This window comes from Lepisma saccharinum, chromosome 4, assembly GCF_977018435.1.
Source record: "Lepisma saccharinum chromosome 4, izLepSacc3.1, whole genome shotgun sequence".
NCBI lineage: Eukaryota > Metazoa > Arthropoda > Insecta > Zygentoma > Lepismatidae > Lepisma > Lepisma saccharinum.
The window spans coordinates 63673418-63692782 of NC_139232.1; the positions used below are offsets into that span (position 1 = coordinate 63673418).

At 38.8% G+C, this 19365-nt stretch overlaps 1 protein-coding gene across 2 annotated transcripts in view; it reads right to left on the minus strand.

Annotated features, from left to right (window-relative positions):
• Positions 1-19365, minus strand: part of Pi3K92E (phosphatidylinositol 3-kinase 92E) — a 122918-nt gene that overhangs the window by 38643 nt on the left and 64910 nt on the right. For both annotated transcript variants that reach the window (XM_083120630.1, XM_083120629.1), the window contains exons 5-6: positions 18359-18605; positions 14381-14565 (exon numbers count right to left, since the gene is read on the minus strand). In XM_083120630.1, coding sequence (XP_082976756.1) covers positions 14381-14565; positions 18359-18605 — 432 coding nt within the window. The remainder of the gene's footprint in view (positions 1-14380; positions 14566-18358; positions 18606-19365) is intronic.

The following is a 19365-nucleotide window of genomic DNA, read 5'->3' on the forward strand; positions in this document are numbered from 1 at the left end:
CAAATCTATGATTTTACGGGCACCCCATATATGATGTGGTAACTTGCATGCAGTGTGATAAAATCCACAATTCTTTTCCAAACTACAAGGTAACCAAAAAAGTTCTTGCCGTTTTTGACGTCCCATTAATCATGCGCTCACAGAGGAAACGAAATGACACACGTGCCTGCCAAGTGATCGGGAGTTAGTCTGACCATCGACTGTCAGTAATACAGGCATGTTGCGCACACAAAGCAGTCATAGCTTGTCCAGTGTCGAAGAGAAATGGAGGTATCGAAGCAGCTTGTTCGTGTGTGTTTGTTGTATGACTTTAAAGTGGGCCTGTCAGCTGCCGCATCAAGTCACCACATTTGCCAGGCATTTCGGGAGAATGCCGTGAACGAACGCACTGCCAGGCATTGGTTCCAGAAATTTCGTTCGGGAGATGTGAGCCTTTCGGATGAACCTCGCAGTGGACGACCACATATGTTGGATGACGAGGCTCTGAAAGCAGCCATCGAGGAGGACAGTGGTCTAACGTGTGATGAACATGCAGAAAGGTTCCATGTTTCCGCTGAAACAGTCAGACTGCACCTGCATGGGATAGGGAAGTCATACAAGTTAAGCAAGTGGGTACCCCACACATTGCCAGCAGCCAACAAGGAACAACGAGTCACAACCTGTTTGTCTTTGCTCACTTGGCACCTGAACACACCCATATTTCATCGCTTGCTCACTGGTGACGAAAAGTGGGTCCTCTATGACACTCCCAAGCATACCAGACATTGGTTGTCGCCACGTGACACCCTGTTCCTCACACCTCAAGACCACCTCTGCACCCACGACAGGTTATGCTCTCTGTATGGTGGAATTGTTGGCAAGTGGTGCATTACGAGCTCCTTCCACCTGGTCAGACCATCACTGCTGACCTCTACTCTCAGCAGTTGCAAAGCGTGCACCGTGCATTGCGGCAGAAGGAGCCGGCATTGGTGAATCGCAAGGGTGTGCTGTTCTTGCACGACAATGCCAAGCCACATGTGGCAAAGAGGACAGGGGAGATCCCTTCAGCAACTTGGCTGGAAGAGACTGTGCCATCCACCATATTCACTGGACCTTGCACCAACAGATTACCACCTGTTTCATTCCCTCGACAACAACCTCCGTGGGAGATCCTTCGCAAATGAGGGAGACCTGAGGAACGCACTCACGGACTTCTTTGCGTCCAAGCCTGCCGAGTTTTATCACCAGAGTATGTGCAGCTGCAGGAACGCTGGCAAAAGGTGTTGGATGCTGATGGAGATTACTTCGAAACCTAAAGGTACGTACCGTCCACTGTATTGCTCTTTGTTTATCACTGCTATAGAATGGCAAGAACTTTTTTGGTTACCTTGTACTTTCATTTTCACCTGACGCAACATACTGTCTTACGCCTTGTTTAACACATTCCTTATGGTGATAAAAGTTATATGTTTTACAAGATTCTGCTTTCTATAATCAGATCTAATGGAGTTGAAAGAATACAGAATGTAATTCACAGTACTGGTTTCTTCTTTCAAACTAACTGGGTCAAATGATGCGGACCCGTAACAAGTTTCTGAATTATAAGGTTCATCCTTCAAGCAAATAATTCTGGGCATCCTTGGTTTAAAGTATTTGTAGACAATGTACACTACACTAAAAATAAATTTACCACATTCTCTGGAACAAAAAGTGTCATTTTCCAATCATGTGAATGCCTTTTCAGCTGAAAACAATCCAATTAACCACAGAAATCCTCACTCTCTCTTTCAAACATCAACTGCTGGGAAAATATGAAATGCAGACAATAAACGCATTGCAATATTCAGACAAAAGTAACACATTTGCTCATCAGTCACAAGATATGTTTTATTTTACTTTGCTTTTCTGATACTTTTGGCTAATCGCGAAGATGACTACAATTGATATTATGATGAAATTAATGAAGGGATATTCACATAGAATGCCCAGGCTGGATTTGAACCTGGGGCACCTGGCAACAGTCACGATGCTTAGCAGAAAATTGTTCATAATTGAGAACACCAGACACTTCACACTTCAAAAAATGAAATGCAAAGATAAAGCTTGTTAATCTTTACAATGCATGTAGATGCATATCACTGATAGGTAACAAGAAAATATTCACCTAATACTAAACAGTAAAATGTACTTAAATGATGTAAATGTTCCAAAATAACAGGAACAACAAAAACTAAAAAAATATTGCACTTTTTATTTGATATAACATGTTGTTCAGTTTATAGTACACCATAGGGAAAAATTGCTTATCCCTAAATTTGTTGCAGACTATACTGAACAATAAACTATACTAAATGAAAACTTCAATGTCCATACTATACACATGTGGATGTTGCTGTCAACCAATTTATATTCTCGTATGTTTTTTTTGTTTGTTTGTTCTAGGTTTACTTTATGCTAATTGGTGTTGGACCTACGGTTTAAAGCAGGATCAGAATCATGGTGCATTATGTCTCCACCAAGAATCGAACCTTAGGGGGGGGGGGGGCTTTACCACTTGTGTATGTACGAGGTCTGACAATTAAGTTCACGAACTCGCCACCGTTTAGAACTGAAGGCAGCACTATACAAGCAGCTCTAAGATTTTGTAACCTTGGTATTTCAGTATCTCACAGCAACGTTCACGTTGATGCGTGGCAGATTTGTACTGAGTGGTGTGCATTGTTATTTGTGTGTGTGTGTGTGTGTGCGCTGTCGTGAAAATGGCTGAGCTGGAATTAGAGCAATGTACAAACATCAAATTTCTGGTGAAACTGGGCAAGAGTGGGAGTGAAATATGGGAAATGTTAGTGCTGGTGTACGGTGAGAATGCCATGAAGAAAACAGCATTGTACAAATGGATTAAATGCTTTTCTGAGGGGAGGAAACAAGTATGACGTATGTGGTCATAGGAGTTTTTTTTTAATGTAATCATTCGGTCCAACATGTTAATTCATGTATACAATGAGTAAATTTTATGTTAAATGCCTCGCCACCCTCGTTATAGATATTTGTGGGCGATTCAGATCAATGTTTGTACACCTGGTGACAGCAGTGTACAGGACGGATGAATCAGCTGATCATTTGAACAGTTCGTAAACAATACGTGTTCTCAGCCGACCTGGTGTTTGCATACAAATCAATGACTGTTTTCTCTTTAATTTATGTAAATGATTTATCATGAAAGCAAAGCCATGGTTTAATAATTTGTTTTGTGAAGAAGACACAACTTAAATTGGGTTATGGATGCAACGGTGCACGGAAGATTGAACCTCATCAAGGAACCGAAGAACGGATTCGCTTTCTGATGAGCAGGTCAAAGGAGCGATTCAGGGACTGGTTGGAGAGGAAGGAAACATGAAGGTCGTTTGAGTTTACGCCGATCAAAGACATCGGTGATCATCCCAACGCACAAAGGATTGCGATAGAATTTGATTGGATCCAATGAAACACAAAGGACTGTGTAACATGTTTTGCCAAAAATCTATGCGCGCAATATATAGTGTGGACAGATAATTGAAATTTTCTTTGACGATTGTGAGCTGCGTTATGAGGTAGCCGGATGGTCGTAAGTACAGTATCTTTACTTATCTAAGTGTCATCGGAAGACTGCAGGATATTTCGTGGTACAGCGGAATCTATTTGCATCTAATTATAAAAGCTAGCTTTCGTGTGCATCGAATTTGGCCATTTTCGTCGACGCGGCGCATCGTTAATTTAGGCGGGAAGGGAGAGCGTCAGGTAGCCATCTTGGCGAGTATAAACAATCGGTCAAGAAACTGTAATGTATATATCAATTATTGTAAATATTCTTTGATGCTCTTATTCTGTGTATTCGGAACTTCCTTTGAACATGTGGTTTGGGTAATGTTTTATGTTTAAGCATCGGGTAGGTGACGTATGGTAATACGTAACTGCCTCACATAGAGTGAATGATTGACTTGTATGTTGCCAAGTTGTTACCGTAATCGTTCAAATTTTTATTGAAAGATAAACTCTTGATAATACAAGTCACCTACAAACTGCTTGTTTTAGGGGTGTTTACATTGTAATTTCACAAGTGAACACCAGTAATTCGTCGAATAGATTCTAGTTGGGGATGACGTCACGTCATGTTAGCTTGAACAGCTGAGTTCTATAAATAACTGCACTGTTTGTTTATCAGAGTCAACGGACACAAAATGCTACTTGGATAATATGGCATGCAACTTTGGCGTTAATAATTGAGTATAAAAAAAATAAAAAAAATGCTTGATCAGTTGGATAAATCTTTGTCTGTGTTTATCAAAATAAATATATATTAATTGTACTTCGTAGCGTTAACATTTCACCACAAAGAAATCCCAGTGTTAAATGTATTGTTATGTATGTATTAATGACAGTGTTCCTTTCAGAAAGGGGGGGGGGGTACAATTCGCACTAGTCGCTCTGGGATGATAAGTGTCAATTAACTCATAAATAATTGGGAAGTCATTGTTGCAGGATTATTTTTACTTTAGTTTGATCTGTCTTGTCTTATTTGGTCACTGTAGTTCTAACGTCATCGCAAACAGCGCTACCAATCAGGTGGGTGGCTCTGAAACTCAGCGAATAATTGGATGCGGTTTCAGTGTTTAAATTAAATTGGTAATATTCGTGAATGTACTTGCTCCAATTTAATATACCCATCTTACGAGGCAAAACGCTTAGTTTTTAGGGATTCCTATCATATACAGGGCTTCCCCTGGAGTTGTGGATTTAATTTGGAGTTCACAGCACCCACAGAGCGTTTTAGTAGATTACGAGACGTCAGTGGCAGTGTAACTGCAGTTACTAAATTTTGTAGGGCATTGATTAAATTCATTTGTTACAATTTTAGTTTGAAAAAAAAAAAAAGAAGAAGGAAATGGGTACCGAAAATGAGCCTGTGTCGTTGGACACCTTACTTTCCTTCATTAAGGAAAGCAGTCAGGCGTCCAAAGAGAGCACGGAGTTGCTCAAGCAGGAACTTCGGGAAAGTAGTCAGGCGTCCAAAGAGAGCATGGAGTTGCTCAAGCAGGAACTTCGGGAAAGTAGTCAGGCGTCCAAAGAGAGCACGGAGTTGCTCAAGCAGGAACTTCGGGAAAGCAGTCAGAAACTAAAGTCTGAATTAACTGAGCACTCCAGTAGGTTGGTGGGTAACCTTAGGGCTGACCTAAATGATACAAACAAATGTATATCAAATTTGCAGCAAAACCTGGTCAGGAATTGCGAGGGCATCAAAGAACTTACGCTTACGTTATCACAATATAGAATTGAATGCATAACCAGGGCAGAGGGGCTTGATAAGAAATGTGATGATCTGGCAAGTAAATTGGATGTTGAAGTACAGGGTGTGCAAAAATCCTTGGACCAGATGGAAATTCTTAATGAAAATCGTTTCAAATCCTTGGAAGGGCAAATAGTAGAAAGGGTGTTGGATAAGTTGGCAGGTAGGGATATAGAGAAGAGTCAAATTCCAAAACGTCCTCAATTAGCAAAATCTGTTAGTGATAGTGAGGTGGTAGTAGTAAAGAAGGAAGTTTCTTCACCTTCTCAGCAGTTGAAAAATATTTCTTCTCAGGATCAAGCTAATGAAGCTCGGGTTGTTAACACCGTGCCTGCAGAAGTTATGGTGACACAGGTCATTTGAGGACTCGATGGGTAGAGTTAGCAAGGTTTTGGATAGCTGGGGCCGAGAAGGTACATGTAAAGTTGATCGTTTGCAAGTTAATCGAGGTAAACCAGTTAAGAGTAAAGATGTTGGTCACTTGGTCTCTGGGGACACTGGGGTGGGTCGTGAGGATAAGGCCACCTCTACGGATAATTCTGACGCTGCCGATGGTCGGACAGTCATAGAATCAAAACGGTTTGTTTGCCACTGTGTTTCAAGTGCAGAGTCTTCTACGGAAACTGAAAGACCTGGTAAGGGACCTACTGCGTTGAAAGGGAAAAGTTATCTAAAGACCAGACATAGAAGGGTTAAACCGTGTAGGTCTTTAGAAAGGGTTGAAGCTCTGAAGGATGCTGGCCTGGGAAACGGGGAACAATCTGATCTTAAGGGGAATTGGAGCTTGGCTCATACGAAGTTGTTCAGTATAAAGCCTCAAGATTTGTTGAAGTTCCCAAAGTTTAATGGTCTGATTACAAATGTAACACCCACTGAATTCCTCGAAAAAGTGGAGGAACTTCTGGAGTTGTATGGTATCGATCAGGTTCAATACATTAAATATGTGCCAAAACTCTTGACTGAGAGTGCGAAGATCTGGTTTTCCGAAAGAAAGGCTCGGTTGGTCTCATATGATTTGTTCAAATCCGAATTCATCAATCATTATGAAAGCTCAAGGTGGCGTAGCACCTGCCTGGCAAAAGTATTAAATTCGCCTTATCAAAAAACATCTGAGGAAAGCGTGTTACAGTTCTTCTCTAAGAACTTTAAGTTGCTTCGCACCATCCAACCCAAAGCTGAAGAATCGCATATTGTAGCTCAGCTGGGTATTCTCTTACCATACAAATTAAGAGAACATTTGGTGATGCAGGACATTTCGTCTTTCGCTGAGGCAACTCACGCAATAGAAAATTTTGAGTCGCTGAAAGAGGCAGTTGTCAAGCGAGACCTAGCTCCTCCTCTGAGGGGCAAGAGTTTTAAGGCTGGGATTAACAAAGTTATGATTGCTTCGCAGGATTCAGAGATCCAAGACAAGTCGTGTATTCCCACATTGACAACTCCCTCTATGAATGGTGGGAAGGGCACTCGTTCGAGTCCTAAGTCGAAACGGCGATGGCATAATAACAGAGATTTTGTAGAGGATTCCTCGTCGGGAAACGGAGATCGACTCGCATCGAAGGAGGTGATGTGAGCTCGCTTGGGAATAATCCTCCTGGTAAAGGGATTGCCTCTGTAGTACAGCAAGGTCGAAAGGATGTAACTAAGATGTCAAATACTTGTGAACCATTATTGGAAGGGAAACAGTTGATCGGCGATAGCATGTTGCTTAGGCTTGCTCAGAAGTTTTGTAACGGTCAACTCAATGTTGATGAGCAAGGTAATCGGGGTATAGGACTGTCGGTGAGTGGGCAAACCACGGAGCAGCTGAACAGTAGATTAAGATCGTGTTCAAAGTTGACCGATTCGGTAATTCTCATGATTGGCACGAATGACATCCTTAACTTCCAATCTGAAGAAGTTGTTAAGCGCAACATGTTAGAAACGTTGGAACTGTTATCGCACAGAACAAAAGAAATTAATTGGTTGACCCTACCTCCCTTAGCACGCATTATGCGTAATGAAAATTCATATGTTTGGAGGAAATGGAAAGGGATCAATGAGTTCATAGTTTCACTTCACAATGATAGAAATGTCAAGGTACATGACATCTCTTCGCTGTTCTTCAGCAGTCAGGGTGATATACGAGTAAATTTGTTTGAAGACTTCTTAGGTAATCCTTCACGGGGAAAAATGGATCGTGTACACTGGAATAGGGAAGGTATGGTGTGTGTGCTCAATTTTCTTAGGGGAAAAGGAGTCTTAGGAAAATCGCAGCCAAGGGCTACTGAACCAAATTCGCAGATTGTGGTTGAGGCCGAGATTCATGCGGTTGACGAACCGTCCATGCAACGACCTAATTCGGAAAACCGAAGGGAAGCTCTGACCTACGGGCGGGGGGTGAGAGTAAGGTAGAACATCCTGCCATTATGTATGTAAATATTAATGATATCGGGGAAGGAAGTGATTTTGATGATTCGAAGAATTTATTTGTACCTGTAAATATTGATTCTAAACGGTGCGCTTCTGCTTTGATTCAAATTGCTATTTTAGGTAAACCATTTGTTGCCCTCTGCGACAGTGGCGCTGAGGCGAGCCTATTGGGAATGAGCGTCTGGAAATCCATCTCATCATTAATCTCTAGGCCAAGGTTGGAACCTGCTTCCGGCATAAAATTGATTGATTATTCCGGCTCAAAAGCAAAATCAGTAGAGGGAATTGCGAAGGTAATGATCAATTTGGGGGGCTATGATTTCTATGTGCGTTTTATCGTAGTGAAAAATTTAAATATTCCTGTGTTATTAGGATTAGATGTCATATATGGGATTCACGGGGAACTCAATTTTGACGAGGAGGCCTTTTTCTATAGAACACCCAGTGGTAGGGCTCTTTTAAAGTTTACTCCTCTTAAAGAAGTCGACACTCTGGAATCGGAGGTGCCAATATCCAACGTATCTTTGAATTCACCCGGATTAGAAAATCAACCCTTAGATTGGATAGACAAATTAAAAGGTTCTCTAAATCTAGATGGGGATTTAAATTCAAGGTTTTTGGGGATGCTAACCTCGTTTGAACAGACCTTTTCGGACAAGCCAGGGTTGTGTAAAGAATATGTCCATCGCATGGAACTTGACACGAAGGTTCCGATCGTTGCAAAGAACTACCCTATTCCCTATGCATACAGGGATAAGGTGAGGGAACAATTAAATCGAATGTTGACATGGGGGGTAATAGAACTCTCAGACTCTGAATACCGTTCGCCGTTGTTAGTTGTTCCGAAATCTAATGGGGAAATTCGCCTGTGCGTCGATCTAAAGAAAGTCAACCAGCATGTTAAACCGATGCAACTGACTCCAATGAAAATTGATGATCTATTGACTTCTTTTTTAGACTGTAAATTTTTTACTTCACTTGATTTGGGAAATGCCTATTGGCAGGTACCTTTACATGAGGACAGTCGCAGGTACACTGCTTTTGCATTCGAGGGTATTTTGTATCAATTCAGGCGGGTGGTGTTTGGCTCGGTGAACGGCACAGCGGTATTTGTTGACGTGATAAACAGAGTGCTCGGTTCGTTCTTAGACTTTGTGGTTGTATACGTGGATGATATAATCATCAAGTCTAGGGACTTCGAGTCACATCTAAAGCACGTAGCTTTGGTGTTGGAAAGGCTAAGCTGTGCAGGTTTCACATTGAAGTTGGAAAAATGCAAATTCGCGGTTAAAGAGTTTAAATTTCTGGGACATATCGTCTCCACGCAGGGTATCACCAAAGATCCAGCTTACGTGGACTCAATAGTCAACTTACGTAAACCAGAAAATTTGAAACAACTACAAAAAATTCTAGGCAGTTTCAATTGGTTGACTAAATATATACACAATTATGCCATCATTGCGAATCCTTTATATGAATTGTTGAAATTGAAGACCAAATGGCGTTGGTCCAAGGAAGCAGATGAAGCGTTTAAGCGACTAAAGTCCCTGGTAGTCCAAGAGGTGACACTGAATTTTCCGAATTTTGAAGCAACGTTTTATATTCAAACGGATGCATCTCTTGTGGGAATAGGGGGTTATTGTTTTCAAATCGTAGAGGGAAACATGAAACCTTTAGGATTTGTTAGTAGACTGCTCAGATCATATGAAAAGTCTTACACCTCGACTGAAATTGAGGTTTTAGCCATCCTGTTTACTATAGGGAAATTTTCCACCTTTCTCAAAGGTAGACGGTTTGTAGTCGTGTCTGACCACAAATCGCTTACGTGGCTAGAGTCGGCCCATTCTTGGAATGCTCGACTTACTAGATGGTTCATCCAAATGCAACAATATACTTTTGTGGTACAGTATTGTAAAGGAGCTGACAATGTTTTGGCTGATACACTGAGCAGGAATTTTCCCGATGTGTTGGATGAACAATTTTTAGTTAATATTTCTGCTGTCTCACAGTTAGTAAAGGAAATAGTCACTAGGGAGGAATTGATTTTGTTCCAGAGTCAGGATACTAATTTGAAACAAATCATAGATCATTTAAGGGGCACGATGCTGAATGTCAATCCTCGATCTAGAACTTGGAACCAAACGTATAGTTTGTATAACGATGTATTGTATATTAAACATTTCCATACAGATTCTCGCTGTAGGATCTGTATTCCTGACAAGTTAATTGGAAAAGTGTTAAGGGCATGTCATGATGATATGGGACATTTCGGTGTCGCGAAAACTTTATCTCAAGTTTACCAAGTATTTTATTGGAAAAGGATGCAGACGGATGTAAAGTCTTACGTAAAAAATTGCGAGCTCTGTCAGCGCACCAAACCGAATAAACATCCGGCAAAATTCGTTGCAAAATCTCACGTCATGAACAAACCTGGGCAATTACTGTTCATTGACCTCCAAGGTCCGTTCACGTTGGGTCCGAAGTGGGAAAGGTTCCTATTTACGGTTTTAGATGCTGCATCCAGGTATATGGTTGCCTATCCCATTGTTAATAGTAATGCCAAGACGATAGTAAATAAGTTGACTCAGATTTATTTTGTGCACTTAGGTGTCCCGAAACAGATAGTTTCTGACAACGGACCACAATTTAAGTCAAAATTTTTTGAAGAGGCTATGAAAACATGGGGTATCCAACTGGTGTATACTCCGGTATACCATCCTAGCTCGAACCTGGTCGAGCGCTATCACTCAGAGTTAAATCGATTGATGAGGGTGCTGTGTTGTTCTAATCATAACAAATGGCCGGAACACATAGCAGAGGCGTTATACCTTTTAAATGGTTCTATTGCGACTCAGACGGGATACTCTCCCTCGGAGCTTAGGTTAAATATGTCAAGAAGACTGACGGATATTCCGCTTGGGGACGGGGAAAATAACGTCACATGGGATGGTAAGCTGGTGATGTCAAATCTCAACAGTTTTAGTAAAAGGCACGAAAGACTAAAAAGGCTCAATGCCGAAAAGATGTCTAATCCTGCCGTCGAAGTGGGTAATTTGGTCTTTATTAAGAACCAAAACCCAGGTGGTCTGAAAGATAGAATAATAAAAAAGTATTGTGAACTCTTTGTTGGACCTTACCTGTGTGTGAAAAATAACAATAATTCAACATTGTCGTTAATTGATTGCGTGTCTGGGGAAAGGTTTGATAATCAATCAATTGAGAATTGTAAATTATGGAAGTGTTCCATTGACAAATTAAAATTTTGGGTAAATAAAGTACTAGATATGAATCTGGATGGGGTAGAAGAAATGTTACTGAAACTGTTGAATTCCAATGGACAAGAAAATCCCAATGTCAGGGTTCGAAATGAAGTTGAGGGTCGTTAAGCTTAGGGAGATTAATTTCTTGTGTGTCAAGTGAGTTAGCGCCTGCGGCGGGCAAGTTTGCCAAGTCGGTGCAATTTCGCGGCGGACCGGAACATAAGTGCTCCTCCCTTCCTTTCCGATTCTTGATTGCATATGTTCCATGTTGGTTCTTGCTTTTATGTCAATCTTCATTTCTAGACTGATGCTGGAATGCATATTTAAGGAAATTGTTGACAAACTCAAAACTGTTTTTGCTCTGGCGCGTGCTGGGTAACGGGTGGAAGTTCCTTCCATTACAGTATAAAGAGAACACTGATGGTGTTTTGTACAAATATGAAGGCCATGGGTATTGACATCATTAAAGACATCAGGCCAAATCTTTAAGTCTCGTGCAAAATAAATTGATCTATCCTTTATGACGCTGAGTTTCGGAGGCAATATGTCGGGTTGACTTTTGCAGTTGCGTGATCAAGTGGGCATAACCTTTCGCCTGGATAGCATGCAATTGTGGGTTTTAATCAGGAGTCAGCACTAGCTGAAGTGTTCAAGCACAGGGTGACTGGTGCGATTTGGACATTTGTCTCTCTGGGAAGATTCTTGTTATCACCAAGCAGTGAAAGATAAAGATAAAATGTTGTATATAATTGGTGATGATTCATAATTGTTAATTTCATATGTATGTAATGGTTTTTTGTTTCTTTATAGTCTTGTAATATGAGTGATCTGTATTATCTAGAGTAGAATTGTACTGGTAGATGTGTATTTTTGGGTTCAGCCTCTTGTTGGGCGCCAACTATGACGTATGTGGTCATAGGAGTTTTTTTTTAATGTAATCATTCGGTCCAACATGTTAATTCATGTATACAATGAGTAAATTTTATGTTAAATGCCTCGCCACCCTCGTTATAGATATTTGTGGGCGATTCAGATCAATGTTTGTACACCTGGTGACAGCAGTGTACAGGACGGATGAATCAGCTGATCATTTGAACAGTTCGTAAACAATACGTGTTCTCAGCCGACCTGGTGTTTGCATACAAATCAATGACTGTTTTCTCTTTAATTTATGTAAATGATTTATCATGAAAGCAAAGCCATGGTTTAATAATTTGTTTTGTGAAGAAGACACAACTTAAATTGGGTTATGGATGCAACGGTGCACGGAAGATTGAACCTCATCAAGGAACCGAAGAACGGATTCGCTTTCTGATGAGCAGGTCAAAGGAGCGATTCAGGGACTGGTTGGAGAGGAAGGAAACATGAAGGTCGTTTGAGTTTACGCCGATCAAAGACATCGGTGATCATCCCAACGCACAAAGGATTGCGATAGAATTTGATTGGATCCAATGAAACACAAAGGACTGTGTAACATGTTTTGCCAAAAATCTATGCGCGCAATATATAGTGTGGACAGATAATTGAAATTTTCTTTGACGATTGTGAGCTGCGTTATGAGGTAGCCGGATGGTCGTAAGTACAGTATCTTTACTTATCTAAGTGTCATCGGAAGACTGCAGGATATTTCGTGGTACAGCGGAATCTATTTGCATCTAATTATAAAAGCTAGCTTTCGTGTGCATCGAATTTGGCCATTTTCGTCGACGCGGCGCATCGTTAATTTAGGCGGGAAGGGAGAGCGTCAGGTAGCCATCTTGGCGAGTATAAACAATCGGTCAAGAAACTGTAATGTATATATCAATTATTGTAAATATTCTTTGATGCTCTTATTCTGTGTATTCGGAACTTCCTTTGAACATGTGGTTTGGGTAATGTTTTATGTTTAAGCATCGGGTAGGTGACGTATGGTAATACGTAACTGCCTCACATAGAGTGAATGATTGACTTGTATGTTGCCAAGTTGTTACCGTAATCGTTCAAATTTTTATTGAAAGATAAACTCTTGATAATACAAGTCACCTACAAACTGCTTGTTTTAGGGGTGTTTACATTGTAATTTCACAAGTGAACACCAGTAATTCGTCGAATAGATTCTAGTTGGGGATGACGTCACGTCATGTTAGCTTGAACAGCTGAGTTCTATAAATAACTGCACTGTTTGTTTATCGGAGTCAACGGACACAAAATGCTACTTGGATAATATGGCATGCAACTTTGGCGTTAATAATTGAGTATATAAAAAAAAAAAACGCTTGATCAGTTGGATAAATCTTTGTCTGTGTTTATCAAAATAAATATATATTAATTGTACTTCGTAGCGTTAACATTTCACCACAAAGAAATCCCAGTGTTAAATGTATTGTTATGTATGTATTAATGACAGTGTTCCTTTTCAGAAAGGGGGGGGGGTACAATTCGCACTAGTCGCTCTGGGATGATAAGTGTCAATTAACTCATAAATAATTGGGAAGTCATTGTTGCAGGATTATTTTTACTTTAGTTTGATCTGTCTTGTCTTATTTGGTCACTGTAGTTCTAACGTCATCGCAAACAGCGCTACCAATCAGGTGGGTGGCTCTGAAACTCAGCGAATAATTGGATGCGGTTTCAGTGTTTAAATTAAATTGGTAATATTCGTGAATGTACTTGCTCCAATTTAATATACCCATCTTACGAGGCAAAACGCTTAGTTTTTAGGGATTCCTATCATATACAGGGCTTCCCCTGGAGTTGTGGATTTAATTTGGAGTTCACAGCACCCACAGAGCGTTTTACAAGTGACTGATGAAGAAAGGGAATGGCGGTCAATAACAAGCCGAACGGACTAAAACATTGCCAAAATTCATCAAATTATGCATGCAAATCGGTGACTGACCATGGGATCCATAGCAGACTAAGTGAACACTGATAGGGAAATTTTAACTGAAGGTTGCGTGAAAAAGTGAGATGCAAACGACCGAAACTTTTCACCAACAACTCATGGCTCGTACATCACGACAATGTACCTGCACACACAGCACTGTCTGTTTGGGATATTCTTGACCAGGAAACAAATAACTTTGGTAGACTACCCACCACACTCACCTGACTTTTCCCCCCAAGATTTCTTTCTTTACCTGAAGATCAAACAAGTTTTGAAAGGAAGACATTTTGATGACTTGAGGACATTAAGGCTAATACGATGCCAGCTCTGAAAGCCATTACTGAAACAGAGTTCCAAAATTGCTTCGAAGGGTCGGGTAGGCACTGGAATCGGTGTACAGCTTCAAAGGGGAGTACTTTGAATGTGACCACAGCACTATTCAGCAATAAGGTATGTAGCATATTTTCTAGGATAAGTTCGCGAACTTAATTGTCAGACCTCGTATGTCTAGCAACCCTTTTATTTAATATTCATCACATTAACCTCAACTCCTTGGTCAGATTCACAATTAAGCTTGGATACAGCATTCACTTGAAAAGAGAACTTCTCTTCGATCGTCCATGAATATGTGTATTTCCCCTTCTTCCTCAGAGTTTGGGTAGAAAAGGAAGATCGAGTACGTTTCATCTCCACATCTTCAGGATTCTCATACACGTTGTCTGATTCAACTGAAACACGGAAAGATCCACAATGAACATAAAACACTTTTTGCTATGTAGTTACTTTCATGTTTAAGATTTTCACCAAGACAAGCGGACTTTTGACACCTGATACTAACAAAAAGACATATTGACATTAATAAAAGCCTTGCAGTGTTTGCAAAAAGTCTGCAAAAGAGTATCAGGGTTCCAACTCACTTTAGTAACACAAATTCCCTGATCAAAGTTTATTCCAAATGAAATATTAAAATAAATGTCCAGACTATGTTCTGAAATATAAAAATAATTTCCAGACTATGTTTTGAAATATTAAAATAAATTTCCAGACTATGTTCTGAAATATTAAAATAAATTTCCAGACTATGTTCTGAAATATTAAAATAAATTTCCAGACTATGTTCTGAAATATTAAAATAAATTTCCAGACTATCTTCTGTGATGCTTTAACATAATAATAACTTGCTATTGAAGAGAACGAAATGTATAAACGTTGTTCAAAATAAACAAACTACATAGAAATATTTGTATACAGAATATCTCCCATCAAAAGAATGATTCAAGAAGAACACAGTTCCTGATAATTACAAATGAACACCTGATTTTCATAAATTTCTCCTGGTTCTTGGATGTACTTTCAAAATTACCCAACTTTTTCATGATGATTGATTCTGTTAACTTTTCCAGATTTCCAGCAGGGGAAACTCTGAGTATAATATACACCTTATAGAGTAGCTATCCATAGTCACGGTAGAAACTGACTGAACAACAACAACATAGTTACTTACTCCAGGGCTCTACAGTTCATGCAGGGCCTTGGCCTCCTTGGTAATAGCTGCCCACTCGTCTCCATTCTTCGCTCTAGTTCTCCACCCTCTTATGTTCATTCATTTGACCTCTTCTTCCTCCTGGTCGAGCCATCTCTTTCTGAGTCTTCCAACACTCCTCTTGCCTTCTTGTTTCCCTTGGTAGATCTTATATACTGCTCTGTCTGGTTGCTTCCTTCCTACGTGCCCCGGCCAACTGAGGCGTTTGGCTCTTATTTTACTTGTTATATTTGGGTTCTGTGTAGTATATGTAGTTCTTAGTTTGTCTTAATTCTCCAGATGCCATGTTCATTGATTGGTCCATATATCTCCTGTAAAATCTTCCTCTGTCCTATATCTAGTTTTTCTTCTTCCTTTTTGTGAGACACCAGGTTTCCGACCCATACATCAGTGTTGGTCTCACTACAGTTCTATACAGACTTAGTTTCAGTTCTCGGTTCACTTGTGAGGATTTTAAAATATTTCCAAATGCATGGTAGCATCTGTTGCCTGCTGTTATTCTTGCTTTTATTTCTTCCGCACTGTATCATCTGTTATTGTTGAACACAGATATTTAAAATTTCTAACTCACTCAAACTTTTAACTGTGGGTTTCAAGTTAACTTATAGTTTGATACCTAATCTTGTTTCTTGTTGTTATCATGTATTTTGTCTTATCCTGGTTTCCAGTTCAATCTCGTGTCCACCTTGTAATTGTTTCAGGGCACCTTCTAGTGCTTTTGGTTCCTCCAGGATTTATTTCAACCCTTTCTAATTACATGTTCCAAACTTATGTTATATAGCTCAGTGTGGAGAAGCTATCCCCTTGTCGTAGTCCTTTTGTAATCTGAATTTCTTCAGATAGTTGGTTTTGAATTCTGATATTGCATTTTGAATTTCTTAAAGTAATTTCTGTCAATTTTACTAATTTTTCTAATTTTATCCATATCTTTTATTATCTTGTAAAGTTTTGTCTCTTTGTGTACTGTCAAATGCTTGTTGAAAGTCAACATATAACTAATATTGTGTTCAAAACGTTTCTCTTAATATCATTCTTAATACAAAGATTTGGTTTATTGTTGATCTATTACTTCTAAATCCACACTGGTGGACCTCTGTCAGTGTTTCTACGTATGGTTCTAGTTTTCTTGCCAGAATTTTTGTAAAGATTTTGTATGTCATGTTAAGGAGAGATATGCCCCTATAATTCTTACATGTTTTGCTACTGTCCACTCCTTTGGCATTTCAGCATATTTCCAGATATGTTTAATAATCTCAAAAATTTGTTTCTTCCGTTTTAGTTTTCCATATTCAAGCATTTTAGCAGTAATTTGAACTTCTGGTGCTTTGTCTTTATTAAAGTTTGTATGGCTTTTCTGACAACTTTGAGTTCCGGCAAGTCTCGTTCTAATAATTCCTTAAAATATTCTGCCCATCTACTTAGTATTTTCTTTTTATCTCCAATAAGATTTTCTTCTTTGTCTCTGCACAAATTTGTTCAGCGGTTGAAATAGATTCTTAAAGTTTACTATTCTTTGATACATATTATTTATTTATTTATTATTATGGTTCCTTTAGTTCTATTAGGTTTTCTTTTTCCCACTGTCATTTTTTTTATTTACATTCTCTTTTCGTTTCTCTTCTTTTCACTATCCAATTCTCTACACTTGCTCTGGTCTCCCTTTGGTGAACTTTATTCCTAGTTACGTTTCTTTCAGTCCTTTCTTTTAGTTTTCTTTTCCCATCCTATTGTTCTTCTGTTGTTTTCTGAATGTTTCCCTTTATTCTTCTATTGTTACGGGACTTTGTATATTTTCAAAATTTTGTTTCAATCTGATTTGATGTTCTCTTCTTTTCTCTTGATTTTTTTATCGACATCTTCACATTATATTTAGTCTGTCAAATCCCTTGTTCTTTCTTTGTGTTCGAGATCCTCTGTCTATATCTGATGGTTACTAAGTCTGCTCCTATATAGCTCCTTACATCTAATATATCACTGTAATGTCTTCTGTCTATTATATATGGTCCATCTGATTGTTTCTCATACCATCTGGAGACTGGCAGGTAGCTTTATGAATGTCTTTGTGTGGGAATGTCATGCTACTCACAATCATATTTTTACTGCTAGCAAAATCTACTAATTTTTCTCTATTTTCATTACAGTTTACATGTAAGCTATGCGTCCCAATAGTTGCATTATACACATCCTCTTTTCCTATCTTGGCATTGAAATCTTCAAGAATTATTATAACATCATGTCTTGGCTGTTTATTACATGTACTTTCCAGCTGCTCATAAAAGTAATCCTTGTCCTTTTCTTCTGCTTCCTCAGTTGGTGAATGCACAGTGATAAGAGTGATGTTAAAAAGTTTTGCTTTTATTCTAAATTTGCATATATGTTCACTGATTGGTTCAAAATCTATAACAATCTGCTTTATTCATTTTGCCACTAAAAAGCCCGTTCCAAAGGTATTCTGACCATGTCCACTATAGAATATTGTGTGGTCTCCCGTATCAATGATACCTCTTTCTTTCCACCTCATTTCTTGTAGTGCAATTACTTCAATCATATATTGCTCCATTATTTGTTTCAGGTTATTCAATCCTCCTACTCTATTAAGGGTTCGCACATTCCATGTTGCATTGCCTGTGTCTTACCTTTGTATCCGTCCAGCTGCTATCACTTGGTTTCGTAACAAGGGGGTATAGGCTACTAATCTACGAAAAATTGCTGCTTTCTTTTCCTCCTTGATAAAAATTAAAGCTAAATGTGAAAAAACTTAACTCAGGGCATTTATAAATATGTATATAAATTCAATGGGATATGGATTAACAAAAGTTGCAATTTTTCACGTCTATGGAGAAAAATTCACACACAATTCCCAGAGCCAATAATTCACGCAGAATTCCTGGTGAGTAGCCACCCTGATAACATAATCAGTCGATTAACTACTGCAACAGATTTCCAACGTAAGACAAAATTAATCTAGATCAACTTACTTGGTATGCTGTCGACAGACACCATGACAACAGTTGGCATTCCATCATTTGCTAAAGTTTCCTGAATGTATATGAACTGAATTAATGGATATTCTCCCAGCAAAAACTCCTCTCTTCCACAGACTTTAAGTGCATAATCTGTTGGGTGCTCTCCTCTGGACTTCAAATTTATTGCTTTTTTATTTAATATTATTAACAACATTTGCTGTGGTGTTATAGTATGGGATATATTGAAGCTAAATGTTGTCTGAAATCAAAGCATTAAATTATTATAAAACTGTATATATATCAGGGATGGCATTGGTGAGTTGATACCATTTTGACCCGATTATGTTTCCCACTAATAGATATGTACTTGGAAACAAACAAGTTAAAGTCATTCAAAATATCTACAAGTTTTAAAATACAGTTTCTAATTGGAACAATATCAATCTTCTCCAGTTTTGCTGTAAATTTTCATAATATCACATAAGATAATAACATGAGCCTACTGCAATGCAGCTATTTTACAGAGCAAAATTAATGCTACAAAAGTTAAAACAACTACATAAAATATATACAATGATTACTAAAGAAACTGGAGAATAAAGGATTTAAATTTGAGTACAAAAACTGACCACGATTTGGGCTCAAAAGTAGTATATATAAAATGACATTAGACTATTAACATTCAGTGGACAGAGCCTCGCACATCAAGATAGCCTTTGTATATGGGACCTTTTCATGTATGCACTTTTCAAACTTGCCACAAAGTACAAAAACTAATTGTTGTAGAGAAATGAAATCAGTTCTGTTTTCTTTCTTAACAACGGGGCTTTTAGCTGAGGTAAAAATTTATACAGTTTACCTTCCAATAATGAGTGTTAAAAGAAGGAGCAGGAAATTGAAATTTTTCAATAAAATTTCCCCTGGATATAAGTAAAGCCGTTTGTTAATAATAGTAACAAAGGATATATTGTTTTCTAATTCAAGTATGCAATACCTTTAGAAGTACACTAATGAACAAA